The sequence below is a fragment of the Cherax quadricarinatus genome, chromosome 37, assembly GCF_038502225.1.
Source record: "Cherax quadricarinatus isolate ZL_2023a chromosome 37, ASM3850222v1, whole genome shotgun sequence".
Taxonomy (NCBI): Eukaryota; Metazoa; Arthropoda; class Malacostraca; order Decapoda; family Parastacidae; genus Cherax; species Cherax quadricarinatus.
The window spans coordinates 1577994-1602996 of NC_091328.1; the positions used below are offsets into that span (position 1 = coordinate 1577994).

The 25003-nt window shown below is 48.9% G+C and overlaps 1 protein-coding gene across 1 annotated transcript in view; it reads right to left on the reverse strand.

Moving 5' to 3' along the window:
* Positions 1-25003, reverse strand: part of LOC128702029 (corticotropin-releasing factor receptor 2-like) — a 64309-nt gene that overhangs the window by 31933 nt on the left and 7373 nt on the right. Inside the window, exons 2-4 of the mRNA XM_070091769.1 lie at positions 22142-22354; positions 18649-18774; positions 1888-1979 (exon numbers count right to left, since the gene is read on the reverse strand). Of these exons, the coding sequence (XP_069947870.1) occupies positions 1888-1979; positions 18649-18774; positions 22142-22352 (429 nt within the window). The 5' untranslated portion in view covers positions 22353-22354. The remainder of the gene's footprint in view (positions 1-1887; positions 1980-18648; positions 18775-22141; positions 22355-25003) is intronic.

Sequence of the window (25003 nt, forward strand, 5' to 3'; positions counted from 1 at the left end):
TTGGAAAATCCTAGAGGGACTAGTCTCAAATCTGCACACGGAAATCACTCCCTACGGAAGCAAAAGATTCGGCAGGCGATGCAACATACCTTCACCCCAGTGAGAATAAAGGGCTCCATGAGTATGCTAAGAGACAACACAACAAGTGTCAGGCGCTCAGGATTGTTTAACTGTCTCCCAACATATATATGGGGGATTACCAATAGACTCCTGGCTGACTTCAAGACGGAGCTGGACAGGCACCTAAAGTCAGCACCTGACCAGCCTGGCTGTGGTTCGTACATCGGTTTGCATGTAACCAGCAGTAACATCCTGGTTGATCAGGCTCTGATCCACTGCGAAGCCTGGTCATGGACCGGGCCGCGGGGGGACGACGTTGACCCCCGAAACATCTTCCAGGTATACATAGGGAGAAACAGGGAGAACCATGGACCAACGTGTTAAGGGAACATTGAAATGGATGCAGCCATGATCACGCGAAGTGTCCAACATCGTATGACACATGACCACACAGAGTGGGAAGGAGACCTATTACACAAGGAGAGGAATTGACTGAAACCTCAGCGTCTGGAAGACGCCATAATTTTGATTTCTAACAGGCACACAATATCCAGGGAGCCTCAGCATCTTCGATATTCTAGCTAAACTGATTCTGCCATCAAGATACACAAGAAGGGAGATGCGCTACAGTGGGTCTACTGGACCATGTTTGGCAGACTGTTTCAACCGCAGTTCTAGGAAGTGATGTGTCTAACCTGCACCTGACTTATCTATGCCATAAACACCTTTATTTAGCTGTGATAAAGCCACAAGTGATGAAACGTCTCTTTCAAAAAATGTCTTATTGTGTATATGTTTATTAATACTATGTATATTGGACTGTTTTAGTAATGAAGTATTATGGCAGAGACGGGGAGAAAAATAAATTGACTTTTCTGGTCCTCATAAATAAAGGAAAAAGAAAGTCACAATAACGTGGCTTTAGTATATCGTCAAAACTGACTTTGTAATAGCTTCTGTGTAAACTTTAATAGCATAAGTATAAAGTTTGCAATAAGAAGACATGAACACAGTCTGTAATATGAATATTAGAATACAAAAAACACTGAAAGAGGCCTAAGTGTCTATACTAGGCAGGACTGTAGTGTAAATGGATTAGAAAACCGACAAGATAAAGATTAAGACATTTTTTTCAACATCTGGGAATCATGAGGAGAGTTTTGCCACTGTCCTTCTCTATTTTAAACTGAAGAAGTCACTGGCTGGAGAAACGTTTCCTCAATAAAGATTCCCAAATGTTAAAATGGGCGAGTCTTACACTCACCTCACTCACTGACGAGTCTTACACTCACCACACTCACTGACGAGTCTTACACTCACCTCACTCACTGACGAGTCTTACACTCACCACACTCACTGACGAGTCTTACACTCACCACACTCACTGACGAGTCTTATACTCACCACACTCACTGACGAGTCTTACACTCACCACACTCACTGACGAGTCTTACACTCACCTCACTCACTGACGAGTCTTATACTCACCACACTCACTGACGAGTCTTACACTCATCTCACTCACTGACGAGTCTTATACTCACCACACTCACTGACGAGTCTTACACTCATCTCACTCACTGACGAGTCTTATACTCACCACACTCACTGACGAGTCTTATACTCACCTCACTCACTGACGAGTCTTATACTCACCACACTCACTGACGAGTCTTACACTCACCACACTCACTGACGAGTCTTATACTCACCACACTCACTGACGAGTCTTACACTCACCTCACTCACTGACGAGTCTTACACTCACCACAGTCACTGACGAGTCTTATACTCACCTCACTCACTGACGAGTCACTTCATACTGACCTGATGTTCAATGACACTGAGGCACTGCGAGTAGTTGGTCCAGCCTCCCCGCTGCCAGGTACCGGATAAGTCACATTCACGGTACGCGAACGCTGTCAGGTGGGAAGAATACCGTATATTATATTGTGGTACAGATGTATGGTACTACCTCACCTCTAGTTATTAGTGTGTGGTACGATACACCAGCTGAGGTAACCTAGTTCTTATACCCAGGAAGTAGTATATTGGTTACGACTGTTAAGGTATAATGGTCGTTATATTTTTGGGGAAATATTGAAAGCGAGAAGCATCACACAGCGTCAGGGGAATGTGAGGGGGTCATGGTTGATCTCAAGAAAGTAGGAGAAGCTTTAACTGTTATGGTGTAATAGTTGTGTAACATGATTATGTTACACAACTATACTATACAGCTCACGGAGCAGGAAAAGTGTGGACCTAGTAGCGACCAGTGAAGAGGCGGGGCCAGGAGCTGTGATTCAACTCCTGCAGCCACAAATAGGCGAGTACACACACACACACACACCCGCTCTTTCCCCCTTCTCTACTCCCTTTCCCTTTCTCTCCCTCTCAGTTATGTGGAGTGAGGAGATTGACGGATGAAAGTGAGGCGGATATTAGTGGTCACTGTGACCTGATTGATGATGATGTGTATACTCAGCTATTTGTACTCCCTATATGTGGTTGCAGGGGTCGAGTCTTAGCTCCTGGCCCTGCCCCTCTGCCCTTGCCAAATTCACTCCCTCGTAGCTTCGTGGAGCCTATCGTGCCTGCTCTTACAACTATGTATGAAGCCTCCACTACTTCTCCGTAGAAATCATTCCACTTTATGACCACTCTGAGGGAAGAAATACTTCCTGACCTCCCTGTGGGTCATCTGTGTCTTCAACTTCCAGCAGTGCTCCCGAGTACCTGTTTCCAGCCTCTCAGACAGATTATCCCCATTCACCCCATCAATTCCTGTGAGTATTTTGTATGTTGTTATTACGTCTCACCTGGTTCCTGTGTCCTTCAGGATCACATTAACTTCCGCCAGTTTGTCCTCGTAGCGGTAGTTCACTCTTTATAGTTCTGGAACAATCTCGCTGCAGCCTGTGTTTACACTGGCTCAAGCTTCTTTTACACGTGTCCAACAATAAGATTTATTCGGATTTTTAACCCCGGAGGGTTAGCCACCCAGGATAACCCAAGAAAGTCAGTGGATCATCGAGGACTGTCTTATTTCCATTGTGGTCCTCAATCATGTCACCCAGGATGCCGCCCACACTGGTAGAATAACACCCAGGTACCTATCTCCTTGCTAGGTGAACAGGGGCAACAGGTGTAAAGAAACACGCCCAATGTTTCCACCCTTGCCATGGATCGATCCACAGACACTCAGTGTGTGAAGCGAAATCGTTACCTACCAGGCCACGGGCCTGGTAAACAATAGCTCCTGGGAGCTAAGATGCAGTTCTTTGCTTCATGAGGTAGTGAGGTTTAGCTATTGAGGTTTAAGAGGCACGTAAGTCCCCCGTCTACTAATAACATGTTCATTTTCCACTATAATCTACCTTTCCACAATTACTGTCACATTTACTTTGTCTGTTTCGTAAGGTGAAGTCCAGGATCTTTCCTTAATTCATGTTATTACAACCCAGGAGTCCAAATGGCCTGTTATCCTGGGTGTAAAGGGAGCAAAATAAACACAGCAAAAAAACTTTTGACTTATATTATCCTTCACCAATTTAGAACAGAATTATGTACACTATATACACTATGTACAACAATAGATACTAGTGCACTGCACGGCAAGGAAGGCAGAATAGAAGCCACTAGAGAGCAGACTGTGCTTCAACCAGCTCTAGAATGGGAATGACAAGGGCAGACGGGTGAGTGGTACCCACATCACCTCTGCGATTGCCAAAACCATCTTCTCATTGGCTGGAACCTGGGTACTAATTGAATGACGGGGCCCCATCATCAACCCTTAGTACCTGGTTCGCAGGTTGGGGGAGATAGCTTGTCAATGAGGGTGTGTACATGCGCCGAATAAAGGTTACTTACTCTTTGCATGCCACACCTGGTATAACTTAAGAAATCTTTGAGGACAATTTGTTGTAGAGGTGTGAGCGTTGCTCACACCTCTACAACTTCACCTTACAAAACAGACAAAGCAAATGTGTTAGTAATTATAGACAAGGTAGATTATAGTCGAAAAATGAACATGTTATTAGAAGACGGGTACTTATGTGCTCCTTAAACTTGAGTTAATGTAGAAGAGACGGCCATGATGAGAAGAGACGGCCATGATGAGAAGAGACGGCCATGATAAGAAACACCAATATGAAAAGCAATATAGACAGGGCTTAATACACAAAGATATTCTTAAACACTATTCATCAGCTCTCACCAAAGTAATAAAGAAAGCCAAACAACTATACTACTCCAGTAGATTCACAGACACTAGAGGAGATATAAAAAAGACCTGGAAAACACTCTCAGATTCTAGGGACCCACAAACTGAAAAAAAACAAGAATATTGTCCTAACTAAACCTAATGAAACACCACTACATCCCACTGACAGTTAACAAGATAAACGACTTCTTCTCAACCATAGGATCTAATCTCACCAGTAAAATCCCACATACCAATGCCCATGCCAGGGACTACCTAGATGGGAATTTCCCTAATTCCTTCTATCTTGCACCAACTGAGCCCACGGAAGTCACCGAGATTATAAAGTCACTTAAAAATAACTCGGGGAATCTGTCTCATGTCCCACCATTACTGTACAAGCGAGCGGCCCATGTCCTTTCGCATGCTATTTCATTACTCTTTAACAAGTCACTAGAGACTAGCACCTTCCCGAAACTACTCAAGATGGCAAGGGTTACACCACTACATAAAGGTGGTGACCCTACAGACTTAAACAACTATAGGCCAATATCTAACTTACCATTGCTATCCAAAATCTTTGAGAAACTCGTGCACAGGAGACTGTATTCATTTATAACGGCTCAAAACATACTCAACCCCTGCCAATTTGGATTCAGGAAAAATAAAAGCACTAATGATGCAATCATAAAAATGCTAGATCTGCTTTACACAGCATTGGAAAATAAGGAATATCCACTAGGAATTTTTATTGACCTAAGAAAAGCTTTTGACACAGTAGACCACGACATCCTACTCCACAAACTTGATCATTACGCTTGCTTATTTCAAATCTTACATTACTAATAGGTATCAGTATGTCACCATTAAAGACACAGCATCAGCAACACGGCCACTTGATACTGGAGTTCCGCAGGGAAGTGTCCTTGGTCCCCTGCTCTTCCTCATATACATCAATGACCTTCCAAACGTATCCCAACACCTGAAACCCATTCTCTTTGCTGACGACACGACTTATGTCATCTCTCACCCTAATCTTGCCACCCTCAACACCACTGTGAATGAGGAGCTGATCAAAATATCGACTTGGATGACAGCCAATAAACTTACGCTTAACACTGACAAAACCTACTATATTATGTTTGGTAGCAGAGCAGGAGATGCACAAATTAACATTAAGATTGACAACACTCTAATTACCAGAAATAATGGGGGCAAATTCCTAGGCTTATACCTTGACAACAACCTGAATTTCAGCACCCATATCCAGCATATAACCAAAAAAGTATCCAAAACGGTTGGGATCCTCTCCAAGATACGATACTACATGCCGCAAAATGCCCTTGTCACACTATACCACTCACATTTATCCATACCTCACCTATGCTATTTGTGCTTGGGGATCAACTGCAGCAACACACCTAAAGCCAATAATAACCCAACAAAAAGCTGCAGTAAGAATAATCACTAAATCCCATCCCTGGCAACACCCCCCCACTCTTCATAGATCTAAACTTACTCCCTGTTCAGTACATCCACACTTACTACTGTGCAATCTACATCTACAGGGCCTTAAACTCTAATATCAACCTTGACCTAAAACGCTTTCTTGATAGTTGTGACAGAACCCACAGGCATAACACCAGACACAAACATCTCTACGACATTCCCCGTGTCCGACTAAACCTTTACAAAAATTCAATGTATGTCTAAGGCCCTAAAATCTGGAATACCCTACCTGAGAACTCTAGAACTGCAGACACATTCATCACCTTCAAAACTACCATTAGAAAACATCTTATCTCCCTGATACACCCTGTCAACTAACTACACGAATACCACCTGGTGGTTCACACTTACACTCACTCACTCATTTGACCATAAACAGAAATATTAATCTCAATCTTAAAATAATGAATCCTGTGATACTCCAATACTGAAACTATGTACTGTGCCAAAACAAAAGCATTCACATTGCTAAACTCACAAACTAGTATTTAGTCACTTAGCAGGTGAAATTGCCGACCTAGAAAATGTACAGAGAACTTTCACGGCGCGCATAACGGAGATAAAACACCTCAATTACTGGGAGCGCTTGAGGTTTCTAAACCTGTATTCCCTGGAACGCAGGAGGGAGAGATACATGATTATATACACCTGGAAAATCCTAGAGGGACTAGTACCGAACTTGCACACGAAAATCACTCACTACGAAAGCAAAAGACTTGGCAGACGATGCAACATCCCCCCAATGAAAAGCAGGGGTGTCACTAGCACGTTAAGAGACCATACAATAAGTGTCAGGGGCCCGAGACTGTTCAACTGCCTCCCAGCACACATAAGGGGGATTACCAACAGACCCCTGGCAGTCTTCAAGCTGGCACTGGACAAGCACCTAAAGTCAGTTCCTGATCAGCCGGGCTGTGGCTCGTACGATGGTTTGCGTGCAGCCAGCAGCAACAGCCTGGTTGATCAGGCGCTGATCCACCAGGAGGCCTGGTCACAGACCGGGCCGCGGGGGCGTTGACCCCCGAAACTCTCTCCAGGTAAACTCCAGGTCTCCAGGTAGCCATAATACCAACTTACCTCATAATTTGTAATATTTTACAATTAAGAATAAAACTAAGTCTGTCCGAAATGCCTAGCCATGCTAGGTGTTCTAGTGGTACACTCTGTAATCACTATTTTACTACATGTAAACCACACAATAACCAAATTCTGTGAACTCAGCATTGCAATCCTTATAGAGAATACACTTTGAATTTGAATTTGAATTTGAATGATGAGAAGAGACAGCCATGAGAAGAGACGGCCATGATGAGAAGAGACGGCCATGATGAGAAGAGACGGCCATGATGAGAAGAGACGGCCATGATGAGAAGAGACGGCCATGATGAGAAGAGACAGCCATGATGAGAAGAGACGGCCATGATGAGAAGAGACGGCCATGATGAGAAGAGACGGCCATGATGAGAAGAGACGGCCATGATGAGAAGAGACGGCCATGATGCCATGAGGAGAAGAGACGGCCATGATGAGAAGAGACGGCCATGATGAGAAGAGACGGCCATGATGAGAAGAGACGGCCATGATGAGAAGAGACGGCCATGATGAGAAGAGACGGCCATGATGAGAAGAGACGGCCATGATGAGAAGAGACGGCCATGATGAGAAGAGACGGCCATGATGAGAAGAGACGGCCATGATGAGAAGAGACGGCCATGATGCCATGATGAGAAGAGACAGCCATGGTGAGAAGAGACAGCCATGATGAGAAGAGACGGCCATGATGAGAAGAGACGGCCATGATGAGAAGAGACGGCCATGATGAGAAGAGACGGCCATGATGAGAAGAGAGCCATGATGAGAAGAGACAGCCATGATGAGAAGAGACGGCCATGATGAGAAGAGACGGCCATGATGAGAAGAGACGGCCATGATGAGAAGAGACGGCCATGATGAGAAGAGACGGCCATGATGAGAAGAGATGAGAAGAGACGGCCATGATGAGAAGAGACGGCCATGATGAGATGAGACGGCCATGATGAGAAGAGACGGCCATGATGAGAAGAGACGGCCATGATGAGAAGAGACGGCCATGATGAGAAGAGACGGCCATGATGAGAAGAGACGGCCATGATGAGAAGAGACGGCCATGGTGAGAAGAGACGGCCATGATGAGAAGAGACGGCCATGATGAGAAGAGACGGCCATGGTGAGAAGAGACAACCATGATGAGAAGAGACGGCCATGATGAGAAGAGACGGCCATGATGAGAAGAGACGGCCATGATGAGAAGAGACGGCCATGGTGAGAAGAGACGGCCATGATGAGAAGAGACGGCCATGATGAGAAGAGACCGCACTGCTGAGGAGAGACGGCCATGATGAGAAGAGACGGCCATGATGCCATGATGAGAAGAGACGGCCATGATGAGAAGAGACGGCCATGATGAGAAGAGACGGCCATGATGAGAAGAGACGGCCATGATGAGAAGAGACGGCCATGATGAGAAGAGACGGCCATGATGAGAAGAGACGGCCATGATGAGAAGAGACAGCCATGATGAGAAGAGACGGCCATGCCATGAGAAGAGACGGCCATGATGAGAAGAGACGGCCATGATCCATGATGAGAAGAGACGGCCATGATGAGAAGAGACGGCCATGATGAGAAGAGACGGCCATGATGAGAAGAGACGGCCATGATGAGAAGAGACGGCCATGATGAGAAGAGACGGCCATGATGAGAAGAGACGGCCATGATGAGAAGAGACGGCCATGATGAGAAGAGACGGCCATGATGAGAAGAGACGGCCATGATGAGAAGAGACGGCCATGATGAGAAGAGACAGCCATGATGAGAAGAGACGGCCATGATGAGAAGAGACAGCCATGATGAGAAGAGACGGCCATGATGAGAAGAGACATCCATGATGAGAAGAGACGGCCATGATGAGAAGAGACGGCCATGATGAGAAGAGACGGCCATGATGAGAAGAGACGGCCATGATGAGAAGAGACGGCCATGATGAGAAGAGACGGCCATGATGAGAAGAGACGGCCATGATGAGAAGAAACAGCCATGATGAGAAGAGACAGCCATGATGAGAAGAGACGGCCATGATGAGAAGAGACGGCCATGATGAGAAGAGACAGCCATGATGAGAAGAGACAGCCATGATGAGAAGAGACGGCCATGATGAGAAGAGACGGACATGATGAGAAGAGACGGCCATGATGAGAAGAGACGGCCATGATGAGAAGAGACGGCCATGATGAGAAGAGACGGCCATGAGCCGGGAGCTGCATACTTCAAGATGGTTATGTTGATAATGGTATAAAATACCGACATGTTGAGGATTAAGACACATGCGCAACAGTTGGGTGTCTTTGTTGGTGTAACATTTCACCTACACAGTAGACTTCTTCAGTCAAATACAAAGGCAGAAGGTGAAGTACTGAAATGAAAATTATGTAATCAGTCCATCAACCTTGGAGAAACTGTATTTGAAGTGGTCAGTCCCTCAGCCTGGAGCTGAGGGACTGACCACCTTCCACACCTGCTGCCTCTGTATTTGACTGAAGAAGTCTAGCGCACAGGCTAAACGTACCAATAAAGATACCCAACTGTTGCACTCATCTCCCTCACTGACTTCCTGACATCATTCCTTCACCTCAACACTTCCACCCACCACGTATATTACCACTGACATCTTCTCCAGGTGAACTGAAGATGTCTCTGGTGGTGGACGGAACAGCTACACAATAAAATGTCGTCACCTACAGTAAGTAATGTTTCATTTCTCTGAAATCAAGTCGCTTTAGGTTCTGGTGTTTCCAGGAAGACGACGGTGTTGTGTTGTGTTGTGTTGTGTTGTGTTGTGTTGTGTTGGCCGCCTCAAGTCTTCACTAACAACTTGTATTGACGCCGTTGCTGGTGTAGGGATCTTGATCCAGAAAATTAGAGCTACGCTCCCCTTCCTCCTACCATGCCTGATTACCTCTGACACTCTCCCCTCCCCGGGGGTAGAGTGCTGTATCACCCTTGTTAACTCTCACTCCCCCGGGGTGCTGGTCTCTCACTCCCTCGGGGTGCTGTTCTCTTTCACTCCCCCAGGGTGCTGTTCTCACTCGCCCGGGGTGCTGTTCTCTCTCACTCCCTCGGAGTGCTGTTCCCTCTCCCTCGGGGTGCTGTTCTCTCTCACTTCCTAGGGGTGCTGTTCTCTCTCACTTCCTCGGGGTGCTGTTCTCTCTCACTCCCTCGGGGTGCTGTTCCCTCTCCCTCGGGGTGCTGTTCTCTCTCACTCCCTCGGGGTGCTGTTCTCTCTCACTCCCTCGGGGTGCTGTTCTCTCTCACTTCCTCGGGGTGCTGTTCTCTCTCACTCCCTCGGGGTGCTGTTCTCTCTCACTTCCTCGGGGTGCTGTTCTCTCTCACTCCCTCGGGGTGCTGTTCTCTCTCACTCCCTCGGGGTTCTGTTCTCTCATTCCCCCGGGGTAATGTTCTCTCACTCCACCGGGGTACTGTATCACCCCAGGGTACCTATTTACTGCTGGATTACATCCAGCAGACAGGAGCATGTGCAGGGGGGTAGTTACAACCCATAGTCGTGCACTGCACTCCCACAGTGAGTGCACGACTCTGGGGTGTGCACTGCACTCCCACAGTGAGTGCACAACTCTGGTGTATCAGTGAGAGGTAGACGAGAATTAGACAATACTAATAATCACAACTGACATACAATACCACCTACAATATCTCCCACAATTCACACGACCTTTTTTGGTATTTTTTTGTACAGTAGTCGCCCTTTATTTTGACTTTTTCAGTCAAAAGAAACGAGATAAGCTAATTTCATTTCCTACCTTTCTTTCTCTCCCTCTCTCTCCCAGAATTCAATTTACTCTCATTACCTTCCTTTCTCTTCTAAACCCTCTCTCCTCTCCTTCGTTAATCTCGATTCAAGTAATTCACTGGTTAATTCTCTAACCAGTCAATCAACGCCAGGACTCCCTCACAGTCAACACCAGGACTCCCTCACAGTCAACACCAGGTCTCCCTCACAGTCAACACCAGGACTCCCTCACAGTCAACACCAGGACTCCCTCACAGTCAACACCAGGACTCCCTCACAGTCAACACCAGGACTCCCTCACAGTCAACACCAGGACTCCCTCACAGTCAACACCAGGACTCCCTCACAGTCAACACCAGGACTCCCTCACAGTCAACACCAGGACTCCCTCACAGTCAACACCAGGACTCCCTCACAGTCAACACCAGGACTCCCTCACAGTCAACACCAGGACTCCCTCACAGTCAACACCAGGACTCCCTCACAGTCAACACCAGGACTCCCTCACAGTCAACACCAGGACTCCCTCACAGTCAACACCAGGACTCCCTCACAGTCAACACCAGGACTCCCTCACAGTCAACACCACGACTCCCTCACAGTCAACACCACGACTCCCTCACAGTCAACACCACGACTCCCTCACAGTCAACACCAGGACTCCCTCACAGTCAACACCAGGACTCCCTCACAGTCAACACCAGGACTCCCTCACAGTCAACACCAGGACTCCCTCACAGTCAACACCAGGACTCCCTCACAGTCAACACCAGGACTCCCTCACAGTCAACACCACGACTCCCTCACAGTCAACACCACGACTCCCTCACAGTCACCACGACTCCCTCACAGTCAACACCACGACTCCCTCACAGTCAACACCACGACTCCCTCACAGTCAACATCAGGACTCCCTCACAGTCAACACCACGACTCCCTCACAGTCAACACCACGACTCCCTCACAGTCAACATCAGGACTCCCTCACAGTCAACACCAGGACTCCCTCACAGTCAACACCAGGACTCCCTCACAGTCAACACCAGGACTCCCTCACAGTCAACACCAGGACTCCCTCACAGTCAACACCAGGACTCCCTCACAGTCAACACCAGGACTCCCTCACAGTCAACACCAGGACTCCCTCACAGTCAACACCAGGACTCCCTCACAGTCAACACCAGGACTCCCTCACAGTCAACATCAGGACTCCCTCACAGTCAACACCAGGACTCCCTCACAGTCAACACCAGGTCTCCCTCACAGTCAACACCAGGACTCCCTCACAGTCAACACCAGGACTCCCTCACAGTCAACACCAGGACTCCCTCACAGTCAACACCAGGACTCCCTCACAGTCAACACCAGGACTCCCTCACAGTCAACACCAGGACTCCCTCACAGTCAACACCAGGACTCCCTCACAGTCAACACCAGGACTCCCTCACAGTCAACACCAGGTCTCCCTCACAGTCAACACCAGGACTCCCTCACAGTCAACACCAGGACTCCCTCACAGTCAACACCAGGACTCCCTCACAGTCAACACCAGGACTCCCTCACAGACTCCCTCACAGTCAACACCAGGACTCCCTCACAGTCAACACCAGGACTCCCTCACAGTCAACACCAGGACTCCCTCACAGTCAACACCAGGACTCCCTCACAGTCAACACCAGGGCTCCCTCACAGTCAACACCAGGACTCCCTCACAGTCAACACAAGGACTCCCTCACAGTCAACACCAGGACTCCCACACAGTCAACACCAGGACTCCCTCACAGTCAACACCAGGACTCCCTCACAGTCAACACCAGACTCCCTCACAGTCAACACCACTCCCACACACTCAACACCAGCACTCCCTCACAGTCAACACCAGGACTCCCTCACAGTCAACACCAGGACTCCCTCACAGTCAACACCAGGACTCCCTCACAGTCAACACCAGGACTCCCTCACAGTCAACACCAGGACTCCCTCACAGTCAACACCAGGACTCCCTCACAGTCAACACCAGGTCTCCCTCGCAGTCACCAGTCACAGTCACCAGGACTCCCTCACAGTCAACACCAGGACTCCCTCACAGTCAACACCAGGACTCCCTCACAGTCAACACCAGGACTCCCTCACAGTCAACACCAGGACTCCCTCACAGTCAACACCAGGACTCCCTCACAGTCAACACCAGGACTCCCTCACAGTCAACACCAGGACTCCCTCACAGTCAACACCAGGACTCCCTCACAGTCAACACCAGGACTCCCTCACAGTCAACACCAGGACTCCCTCACAGTCAACACCAGGACTCCCTCACAGTCAACACCAGGACTCCCTCACAGTCAACACCAGGACTCCCTCACAGTCAACACCAGGACTCCCTCACAGTCAACACCAGGACTCCCTCACAGTCAACACCAGGACTCCCTCACAGTCAACACCAGGACTCCCTCACAGTCAACACCAGGACTCCCTCACAGTCAACACCAGGACTCCCTCACAGTCAACACCAGGACTCCCTCACAGTCAACACCAGGACTCCCTCACAGTCAACACCAGGACTCCCTCACAGTCAACACCAGGACTCCCTCACAGTCAACACCAGGACTCCCTCACAGTCAACACCAGGACTCCCTCACAGTCAACACCAGGACTCCCTCACAGTCAACACCAGGACTCCCTCACAGTCAACACCAGGACTCCCTCACAGTCAACACCAGGACTCCCTCACAGTCAACACCAGGACTCCCTCACAGTCAACACCAGGACTCCCTCACAGTCAACACCAGGACTCCCTCACAGTCAACACCAGGACTCCCTCACAGTCAACACCAGGACTCCCTCACAGTCAACACCAGGACTCCCTCACAGTCAACACCAGGACTCCCTCACAGTCAACACCAGGACTCCCTCACAGTCAACACCAGGACTCCCTCACAGTCAACACCAGGACTCCCTCACAGTCAACACCAGGACTCCCTCACAGTCAACACCAGGACTCCCTCACTCTCCCTCACAGTCAACACCAGGACTCCCTCACAGTCAACACCAGGACTCCCTCACAGACTCCCTCACAGTCAACACCAGGACTCCCTCACAGTCAACACCAGGACTCCCTCACAGTCAACACCAGGACTCCCTCACAGTCAACACCAGGACTCCCTCACAGTCAACACCAGGACTCCCTCACAGTCAACACCAGGACTCCCTCACAGTCAACACCAGGACTCCCTCACAGTCAACACCAGACTCCCTCACAGTCAACACCAGGACTCCCTCACAGTCAACACCAGGACTCCCTCACAGTCAACAACACTCCCTCACAGGACTCCCTCACAGTCAACACCAGGACTCCCTCACAGTCAACACCAGGACTCCCTCACAGTCAACACCAGGACTCCCTCACAGTCAACACCAGGACTCCCTCACTCAACACAGACTCCCTCACAGTCACCAGGACTCCCTCACAGTCAACACCAGGACTCCCTCACAGTCAACACCAGGACTCCCTCACAGTCAACACCAGGACTCCCTCACAGTCAACACCAGGACTCCCTCACAGTCAACACCAGGACTCCCTCACAGTCAACACCAGGACTCCCTCACAGTCAACACCAGGACTCCCTCACAGTCAACACCAGGACTCCCTCACAGTCAACACCAGGACTCCCTCACAGTCAACACCAGGACTCCCTCACAGTCAACACCAGGGTCAACACCAGGACTCCCTCACAGTCAACACCAGGACTCCCTCACAGTCAACACCAGGACTCCCTCACAGTCAACACCAGGACTCCCTCACAGTCAACACCAGGACTCCCTCACAGTCAACACCAGGACTCCCTCACAGTCAACACCAGGACTCCCTCACAGTCAACACCAGGACTCCCTCACAGTCAACACCAGGACTCCCTCACAGTCAACACCAGGACTCCCTCACAGTCAACACCAGGACTCCCTCACAGTCAACACCAGGACTCCCTCACAGTCAACACCAGGACTCCCTCACAGTCAACACCAGGACTCCCTCACAGTCAACACCAGGGCTCCCTCACAGTCAACACCAGGACTCCCTCACAGTCAACACCAGGACTCCCTCACAGTCAACACCAGGACTCCCTCACAGTCAGGACTCCCTCACCTGGACTCCCTCACAGTCAACACCAGGACTCCCTCACAGTCAACACCAGGACTCCCTCACAGTCAACACCAGGACTCCCTCACAGTCAACACCAGGACTCCCTCACAGTCAACACCAGGACTCCCTCACAGTCAACACCAGGACTCCCTCACAGTCAACACCAGGACTCGCTCACCGTCAACACCAGGCCTCCCTCACAGTCAACACCAGGACTCCCTCACAGTCAACACCAGGACTCCCTCACAGTCAACACCAGGACTCCCTCACAGTCAACACCAGGACTCCCTCACAGTCAACACCAGGACTCCCTCACAGTCAACACCAGGACTCCCTCACAGTCAACACCAGGACTCCCTCACCCTCACAGTCAACACCAGGACTCCCTCACAGTCAACACCAGGACTCCCTCACAGTCAACACCAGGACTCCCTCACAGTCAACACCAGGACTCCCTCACAGTCAACACCAGGACTCCCTCACAGTCAACACCAGGACTCCCTCACAGTCAACACCAGGACTCCCTCACAGTCAACACCAGGACTCCCTCACAGTCAACACCAGGACTCCCTCACAGTCAACACCAGGACTCCCTCACAGTCAACACCAGGACTCCCTCACAGTCAACACCAGGACTCCCTCTCAGTCAACACCAGGACTCCCTCACAGTCAACACCAGGTCTCCCTCACAGTCAACACCAGGACTCCCTCACAGTCAACACCAGGACTCCCTCACAGTCAACACCAGGACTCCCTCACAGTCAACACCAGGACTCCCTCACAGTCAACACCAGGACTCCCTCACAGTCAACACCAGGTCAACACCAGGTCTCCCTCACAGTCAACACCAGGACTCCCTCACAGTCAACACCAGGACTCCCTCACAGTCAACACCAGGTCTCCCTCACAGTCAACACCAGGACTCCCTCACAGTCAACACCAGGACTCCCTCACAGTCAACACCAGGACTCCCTCACAGTCAACACCAGGACTCCCTCACAGTCAACACCAGGTCTCCCTCACAGTCAACACCAGGACTCCCTCACAGTCAACACCAGGACTCCCTCACAGTCAACACCAGGTCTCCCTCACAGTCAAAACCAGGACTCCCTCACAGTCAACACCAGGACTCCCTCACAGTCAACACCAGGACTCCCTCACAGTCAACACCAGGACTCCCTCACAGTCAACACCAGGTCTCCCTCACAGTCAACACCAGGACTCCCTCACAGTCAACACCAGGACTCCCTCACAGTCAACACCAGGTCTCCCTCACAGTCAACACCAGGACTCCCTCACAGTCAACACCAGGACTCCCTCACAGTCAACACCAGGACTCCTTCCTCCTCCTATCCCTCGTCTCTGTACGAATTTATATCATAAACCTAACTAGTCTAGTCTAATGTAACTACATCAGTTAAACTGATCCAGGCAATGCTAACTTGACCTAACATTCTTCTTCTTCTTCTTCTGCTGCTGCTGCTGCTGGTAGTAGTGGTAGTGGTAGTGGTAGTGGTGGTGGTGATGGTGGTGGTGATGGTGGTGGTGGTGGTGGTGATGGTAGTGGTGATGGTGATGGTGGTGGTGGTGGTAGTGGTAGTGGTAGTGGTAGTGGTGGTGGTGGTGGTGGTGGTGGTGGTGGTGGTGGTGGTGGTGGTGGTGGTGGTGGTGGTAGTGGTAGTGGTGGTGGTGGTGGTAGTGGTAGTGGTGGTGGTGGTGGTAGTGGTAGTGGTAGTAGTGGTGGTGGTAGTGGTAGTAGTGGTACGAGTGGTAGTAGTTGTAGTGGTAGTGGTGGTGGTAGTAGTGGTGGGGGTAGTAGTAGTGGTAGTTGTGGTAGTAGTGGTAGTGGTAGTGGTAGTAGTGGTAGTAGTGGCAGTGGTAGAGGTAGTGGTAGTGGTAGTGGTAGTGGTAGTGGTGGTGGTAGTGGTGGTGGTAGTGGTGGTAGTGGTAATGGTAGTGGTAGTGGTAGTGGTAGTGGTAGTGGTAGTGGTAGTGGTAGTGGTAGTAGTGGTGGTGGTAGTGGTAGGTCATGAAAGTAGTAATGGTAGTCATAATAGTATCAACAACGTCAGCATCAGTAGCAATAATAAGAGTAGATAGTAGGAGTACCCAGGAGGAGAGTTAGTGTAGACAGACTGAACATATAATATCAGTGGCGGTATTCATGACACCTGTCTCCCTTCCCCTGGGTGGACACACCAGTAGGGAGGTCACACCACCTTCCCCTGGGTGGACAGACCAGTAGGGAGGTCAGACCACCTTCCCCTGGGTGGACAGGCCAGTAGGGAGGTCACACCACCTTCCCCTGGGTGGACAGACCAGTAGGGAGGTCACACCACCTTCCCCTGGGAGGACACACCAGTAGGGAGGTCACACCACCTTCCCCTGGGAGGACACACCAGTAGGGAGGTGAAACCACCTTCCCCTGGGTGGACACACCAGTAGGGAGGTGAAACCACCTTCCCCTGGGTGGACACACCAGTAGGGAGGTGAAACCACCTTCCCCTGGGTGGACACACCAGTAGGGAGGTGAAACCACCTTCCCCTGGGAGGACACACCAGTAGGGAGGTGAAACCACCTTCCCCTGGGAGGTCAGCCTGAAACCTTCCCAGAGAACAAGAAAACAGCAGAAAGATTGTCGTAGAGGCTGCTACAGAAAGTTTTCTCATCACAAACTTGAGAGGACTAGTGTGTGTGTGTGTGTGTGTGTGTGTGTGTGTGTGTGTGTGTGTGTGTGTGTGTGTGTGTACATACACCACTGATGAACCTCGGGTTGGATAAGAAATCTGTAAATTATTTATATGGACTTAGTACAAAAACAAAAACTTAGTTTATAATGAGTGACAGATGTCGAGTTGGAGGCGTCACGACACACATACGGCGCCGTGTATGTCTTGGTATATACACTGTATGTCTTGGTATATACACTGTATGTCTTGGTATATACACTGTATGTCTTGGTATATACACTATGTCTTGGTATATACACTGTATGTCTTGGTATATACACTGTATGTCTTGGTATATACACTATGTCTTGGTATATACACTGTATGTCTTGGTATATACACTGTATGTCTTGGTATATACACTGTATGTCTTGGTATATACACTATGTCTTGGTATATACACTGTATGTCTTGGTATATACACTGTATGTCTTGGTATATACACTGTATGTCTTGGTATATACACTGTATGTCTTGGTATATACACTATGTCTTGGTATATACACTGTATGTCTTGGTATATACACTGTATGTCTTGGTATATACACTGTATGTCTTGGTATATACACTATGTCTTGGTATATACACTATGTCTTGGTATATACACTGTATGTCTTGGTATATACACTGTATGTCTTGGTATATACACTATGTCTTGGTATATACACTGTATGTCTTGGTATATACACTATGTCTTGGTATATATGCTTTATACTGAGACATTACTTTAATTCTTACTTTTAGATCTTTAAGTATTCTTGACTGGTGGTGAACAGGCTACGTGTAGTAGAGAGGCTTGAAACCCCACTGACGAACCATTATTATGAGCAACAAACCCTTATGTTCACTTGACATTTCCCTTAGACACCACAATGTAACATACACGTCTCTGTAATGCTATTAATGAACGGAGAATCGAGCTTCCTCCACTATGTGCTGACTCCCAAACATTTAAAACTCACTTGACACAAATATATTTGTACTCTCCTGAAGAGGACCTCAGACCGAGGTCAAAATATATACCGAACCACATCCTAGGGAATGAGAGGTAAACAGACTTGATCAGTGGAAGAGATGGGTAACTCAAATTCCTGGGATCAAGATCCCTTGACTGACACAAGGGTCAGTCTCTTCTCTGAAGGGAGGAATGACAATGTTACTCACCCTCAGGGTGATTCAGGAGGTCAGGAAGGTCCTTAAATACCGTCGCACAGGTCTCCTTCACCGTCGTCCCCGCCTGCGTGGCTGGCCAGCAATACAGTGTGTCCCAGGTGGTGCTACAGTACACTCCTGCAGGTGGTGACAGTGTTAGTAACAGGTATATCAGGTGGTGCTACAGTACACTCCTGCAGGTGGTGACAGTGTTAGTAACAGGTATATCAGGTGGTGCTACAGTACACTCCTGCAGGTGGTGACAATGTTAGTAACAGGTATATCAGGTGGTGCTACAGTACACTCCTGCAGGTGGTGACAGTGTTAGTAACAGGTGTCCCAGGTGGTGCTACAGTACACTCCTGCAGGTGGTGACAGTGTTAGTAACAGGTGTCCCAGGTGGTGCTACAGTACACTCCTGCAGGTGGTGACAGTGTTAGTAACAGGTGTCCCAGGTGGTGCTACAGTACACTCCTGCAGGTGGTGACAGTGTTAGTAACAGGTGTACCAGGTGGTGCTACAGTACACTCCTGCAGGTGGTGACAGTGTTAGTAACAGGTGTACCAGGTGGTGCTACAGTACACTCCTGCAGGTGGTGACAGTGTTAGTAACAGGTATATCAGGTGGTGCTACAGTACACTCCTGCAGGTGGTGACAGTGTTAGTAACAGGTATATCAGGTGGTGCTACAGTACACTCCTGCAGGTGGTGACAGTGTTAGTAACAGGTGTACCAGGTGGTGCTACAGTACACTCCTGCAGGTGGTGACAGTGTTAGTAACAGGTGTCCCAGGTGGTGCTACAGTACACTCCTGCAGGTGGTGACAGTGTTAGTAACAGGTGTCCCAGGTGGTGCTACAGTACACTCCTGCAGGTGGTGACAGTGTTAGTAACAGGTGTACCAGGTGGTGCTACAGTACACTCCTGAAGGTGGTGATAGTGTTAGTAACAGGTGTCCCAGGTGGTGCTACAGTACACCCCTGCATGTGGTGACAGTAACAGGTGTCCCAGGTGGTGCTATAGTACACTCCTGCAGGTGGTGACAGTGTTAGTAACAGCTGTACCAGGTGGTGCTACAGTACACCCCTGCAGGTGGTGACAGTAACAGGTGTCCCAGGTGGTGCTACAGTACACCCCTGCAGGTGGTGACAGTAACAGGTGTCCCAGGTGGTGCTACAGTACACTCCTGCAGGTGGTGACAGTGTTAGTAACAGGTGTACCAGGTGGTGCTACAGTACACCCCTGCAGGTGGTGACAGTAACAGCTGTACCAGGTGGTGCTACAGTACACTCCTGCAGGTGGTGACAGTGTTAGTAACAGGTGTACCAGGTGGTGCTACAGTACACCCCTGCAGGTGGTGACAGTAACAGCTGTACCAGGTGGTGCTACAGTACACTCCTGCAGGTGATGACAGTGTTAGTAACAGGTGTACCAGGTGGTGCTACAGTACACCCCTGCAGGTGGTGACAGTAACAGGTGTCCCAGGTGGTGCTACAGTACACTCCTGCAGGTGGTGACAGTAACAGCTGTACCAGGTGGTGCTACAGTACACTCCTGCAGGTGGTGACAGTAACAGGTATCGCAGGATCTCTGATAACGCTACCATGAACAACAAAGGGATGATGATGGTACAATCCGGTCTAGCAATGACAATGTTAAATCTTCCAAGTCCTGGAAACTACGAATGACATATGGAATTAACAATGACAGAAAAATTCCAGTGGAACTATCCTTCATATTGCACATGGCAAATTGTACCAAAAAATTGTACAGCTTGTACAGGGTGTGGCAACGTGTGGTTGTGGTGGTGGTTCTGTGTTCTCACCTCTACAGAAATGTGAACAATTTGCTTCAGAACACAGCATGTGTAGAGATTTATTCAGAACTTGATATTTTCCAGTGATAACTTGTATGTTACTGAAACACAAATTCACAAAAAAGTGTTTATACCAGAAGAAGTATAAGGTCATGATGATGCTTTGAAATGTTTACCTGGAGAGTGTTTACCTGGAGAGTGTTTACCTGGAGAGTGTTTACCTGGAGAGTGTTTACCTGGAGAGTGTTTACCTGGAGAGTGTTTACCTGGAGAGAGTTTACCTGGAGAGTGTTTACCTGGAGAGTGTTTACCTGGAGAGAGTTTACCTGGAGAGAGTTTACCTGGAGAGAGTTTACCTGGAGAGTGTTTACCTGGAGAGTGTTTACCTGGAGAGAGTTTACCTGGAGAGTGTTTACCTGGAGAGTGTTTACCTGGAGAGTGTTTACCTGGAGAGTGTTTACCTGGAGAGAGTTTACCTGGAGAGTGTTTACCTGGAGAGTGTTTACCTGGAGAGTGTTTACCTGGAGAGTGTTTACCTGGAGAGTGTTTACCTGGAGAGTGTTTACCTGGAGAGTGTTTACCTGGAGAGTGTTTACCTGGAGAGAGTTTACCTGGAGAGTGTTTACCTGGAGAGTGTTTACCTGGAGAGTGTTTACCTGGAGAGTGTTTACCTGGAGAGTGTTTACCTGGAGAGTGTTTACCTGGAGAGAGTTTACCTGGAGAGTGTTTACCTGGAGAGTGTTTACCTGGAGAGTGTTTACCTGGAGAGAGTTTACCTGGAGAGAGTTTACCTGGAGAGTGTTTACCTGGAGAGTGTTTACCTGGAGAGAGTTTACCTGGAGAGAGTTTACCTGGAGAGAGTTTACCTGGAGAGTGTTTACCTGGAGAGAGTTTACCTGGAGAGAGTTTACCTGGAGAGAGTTTACCTGGAGAGTGTTTACCTGGAGAGTGTTTACCTGGAGAGTGTTTACCTGGAGAGAGTTTACCTGGAGAGTGTTTACCTGGAGAGAGTTTACCTGGAGAGAGTTTACCTGGAGAGAGTTTACCTGGAGAGTGTTTACCTGGAGAGAGTTTACCTGGAGAGAGTTTACCTGGAGAGAGTTTACCTGGAGAGTGTTTACCTGGAGAGAGTTTACCTGGAAAGTGTTTACCTGGAGAGAGTTTACCTGGAGAGAGTTTACCTGGAGAGAGTTTACCTGGAGAGTGTTTACCTGGAGAGAGTTTACCTGGAGAGAGTTTACCTGGAGAGAGTTTACCTGGAGAGAGTTTACCTGGAGAGAGTTTACCTGGAGAGAGTTTACCGGGAGAGAGTTTACCGGGAGAGAGTTTACCTGGAGAGAGTTTACCTGGAGAGAGTTTACCTGGAGAGAATTTACCTGGAGAGAATTTACCTGGAGAGAGTTCCGGGGGTCAACGCCCCCGCGGCCCGGTATGTGACCAAGTGTAGTGACACCTGTCGATGATTTAAGGAAACACACTGCTGAAGAGGACCTCAGATGGAAAGCGAAACACACAGTCTCTGTTTACATTTTCCTCATATGGGTTTCCTCAATTCAGTGTTACATCATGTTTCTGTTGACCATCATTATCTTACTACATTAAAAAATAAAGTAATATAGATAAACTCAGATTAATTATATTGTCCTGATACATTTCTGGACGTTTAGTCGTTTAAATAATTATATAATTACCTTCAGGGGTGGCTGCCTTCCACGACTCCTCAAGACATCTACGCTCCTCAGGAGATATTGTGTACTTCTGGTGTGTAGGGGCAGGTGAGGGCGTGGAGAGATGGCCACCTGTGGACCCCTCGTTCTTGCTCCCTCCATCCCACAGAGTCGAGGGCACCTCTACAGTAGGTGTTCCCACCGTCAGGGTTGACGCAGAGTACTGGGTCGGCATATCTATGATGGATGTTCAAGATTTTGTTATTTATGACGAGCGAGTAATATATCATCTTAATCTTAGAGTGGGAGGGCGATCAAATTATTTTGGTCAATGCGGAAGCAAGTGTAAATATGGAATTTTCCACAGTAAAGGAATATCAGGTTTTAGCTCAAGTTTTATTTTTGTCTTTGAAAACCGTACATTAAGATTTTGTATTTACAATAGTGGGTTGTAATGCGAAGACAGCTTCTGTTATGTCTAGGTCACCTTGGTTGACTGTTTTACGTAGACTTTTCTCGTGGGAGTAACTTTTATTACCTTGAGCAGACGAGTATGCAAAGTACTGATGAGAGGTACAAGATACACTGGGAGTATACATTACCACGGGTGGCAGGTACAAGATACACTGGGAGTATACATTACCACGGGTGGCAGGTACAAGATATACTGGGAGTATACATTACCACGGGTGGCAGGTACAAGATATACTGGGAGTATACATTACCACGGGTGGCAGGTACAAGATACACTGGGAGTATACATTACCACGGGTGGCAGGTACAAGATACACCGGGAGTATACATTACCACGGGTGGCAGGTACAAGATACACTGGGAAGAAGAGGTTGGGGGGGGGAGAGTATTAGATTAAAACGACAGTATAATGAGGCGTGAGTGAATCCTGTGTGTGAGTCGTGTAGCCGCTAGGGACCCAACCCTCACCTCACACCAACACATGGAGGAGTGCGTGTGTATGGTAATACTTTAAAGTAGCGGTGTTGAGGCTGTTGCAACAGTGATGTTGAGGCTGTTGCAACAGTGGTGTTGAGAGCTGCTGCAACAGTGATGTTGAGAGCTGCTGCAACAGTGATGTTGAGAGCTGCTGCAACAGTGATGTTGAGAGCCGCTGTAACAGTGATGCTGAGAGCCGCTGTAACAGTGGTGTTGAGGCTGATGCAACAGTGATGTTGAGAGCTGCTGCAACAGTGATGTTGAGAGCCGCTGTAACAGTGATGCTGAGAGCCGCTGTAACAGTGGTGTTGAGGCTGATGCAACAGTGATGTTAAGAGCTGCTGCAACAGTAATGTTGAGAGCTGCTGCAACAGTGGTGTTGAGGCTGCTGCAACAGTGGTGTTGAGAGCTGCTGCAACAGTGATGTTGAGGCTGCTGCAACAGTGATGTTGAGAGCTGCTGCAACAGTGATGTTGAGGCTGCTGCAACAGTGATGTTGAGAGCTGCTGCAACAGTGGTGTTGAGAGCTGCTGCAACAGTGATGTTGAGAGCTGCTGCAACAGTGGTGTTGAGAGCTGCTGCAACAGTGGTGTTGAGAGCTGCTGCAACAGTGGTGTTGAGAGCTGCTGCAACAGTGGTGTTGAGAGCTGCTGCAACAGTGGTGTTGAGAGCTGCTGCAACAGTGGTGTTGAGAGCTGCTGCAACAGTGGTGTTGAGAGCTGCTGTAACAGTGGTGTTGAGAGCTGCTGCAACAGTGGTGTTGAGAGCTGCTGCAACAGTGGTGTTGAGAGCTGCTGCAACAGTGGTGTTGAGAGCTGCTGCAACAGTGGTGTTGAGAGCTGCTGCAACAGTGGTGTTGAGGCTGCTGCAACAGTGGTGTTGAGGCTGCTGCAACAGTGGTGTTGAGAGCTGCTGTAACAGTGGTGTCGAGAGCTGGTGTAACAGTGATGTTGAGAGCTGCTGCAACAGTGGTGTTGAGAGCTGCTGCAACAGTGATGTTGAGAGCTGCTGTAACAGTGGTGTTGAGAGCTGCTGTAACAGTGGTGTTGAGAGCTGCTGTAACAGTGGTGTTGAGAGCTGCTGTAACAGTGGTGTTGAGAGCTGCTGTAACAGTGGTGTTGAGAGCTGCTGTAACAGTGGTGTTGAGAGCTGCTGTAACAGTGGTGTCGAGAGCTGGTGTAACAGTGGTGTTGAGAGCTGCTGCAACAGTGGTGTTGAGAGCTGCTGCAACAGTGGTGTTGAGAGCTGGTGTAACAGTGGTGTCGAGAGCTGGTGTAACAGTGGTGTTGAGAGCTGCTGTAACAGTGGTGTTGAGAGCTGCTGTAACAGTGGTGTTGAGAGCTGCTGCAACAGTGGTGTTGAGAGCTGCTGCAACAGTGGTGTTGAGAGCTGCTGCAACAGTGGTGTTGAGAGCTGCTGCAACAGTGGTGTTGAGAGCTGCTGCAACAGTGGTGTTGAGAGCTGCTGCAACAGTGGTGTTGAGAGCTGCTGTAACAGTGGTGTTGAGAGCTGCTGTAACAGTGGTGTTGAGAGCTGCTGTAACAGTGGTGTTGAGAGCTGCTGTAACAGTGGTGTTGAGAGCTGCTGTAACAGTGATGTTGAGAGCTGCTGCAACAGTGATGTTGAGAGCTGCTGTAACAGTGGTGTTGAGAGCTGCTGTAACAGTGGTGTTGAGAGCTGCTGTAACAGTGGTGTTGAGAGCTGCTGTAACAGTGGTGTTGAGAGCTGCTGTAACAGTGATGTTGAGAGCTGCTGCAACAGTGATGTTGAGAGCTGCTGTAACAGTGGTGTTGAGAGCTGCTGTAACAGTGGTGTTGAGAGCTGCTGTAACAGTGGTGTTGAGAGCTGCTGTAACAGTGGTGTTGAGAGCTGCTGTAACAGTGATGTTGAGAGCTGCTGCAACAGTGATGTTGAGAGCTGCTGTAACAGTGGTGT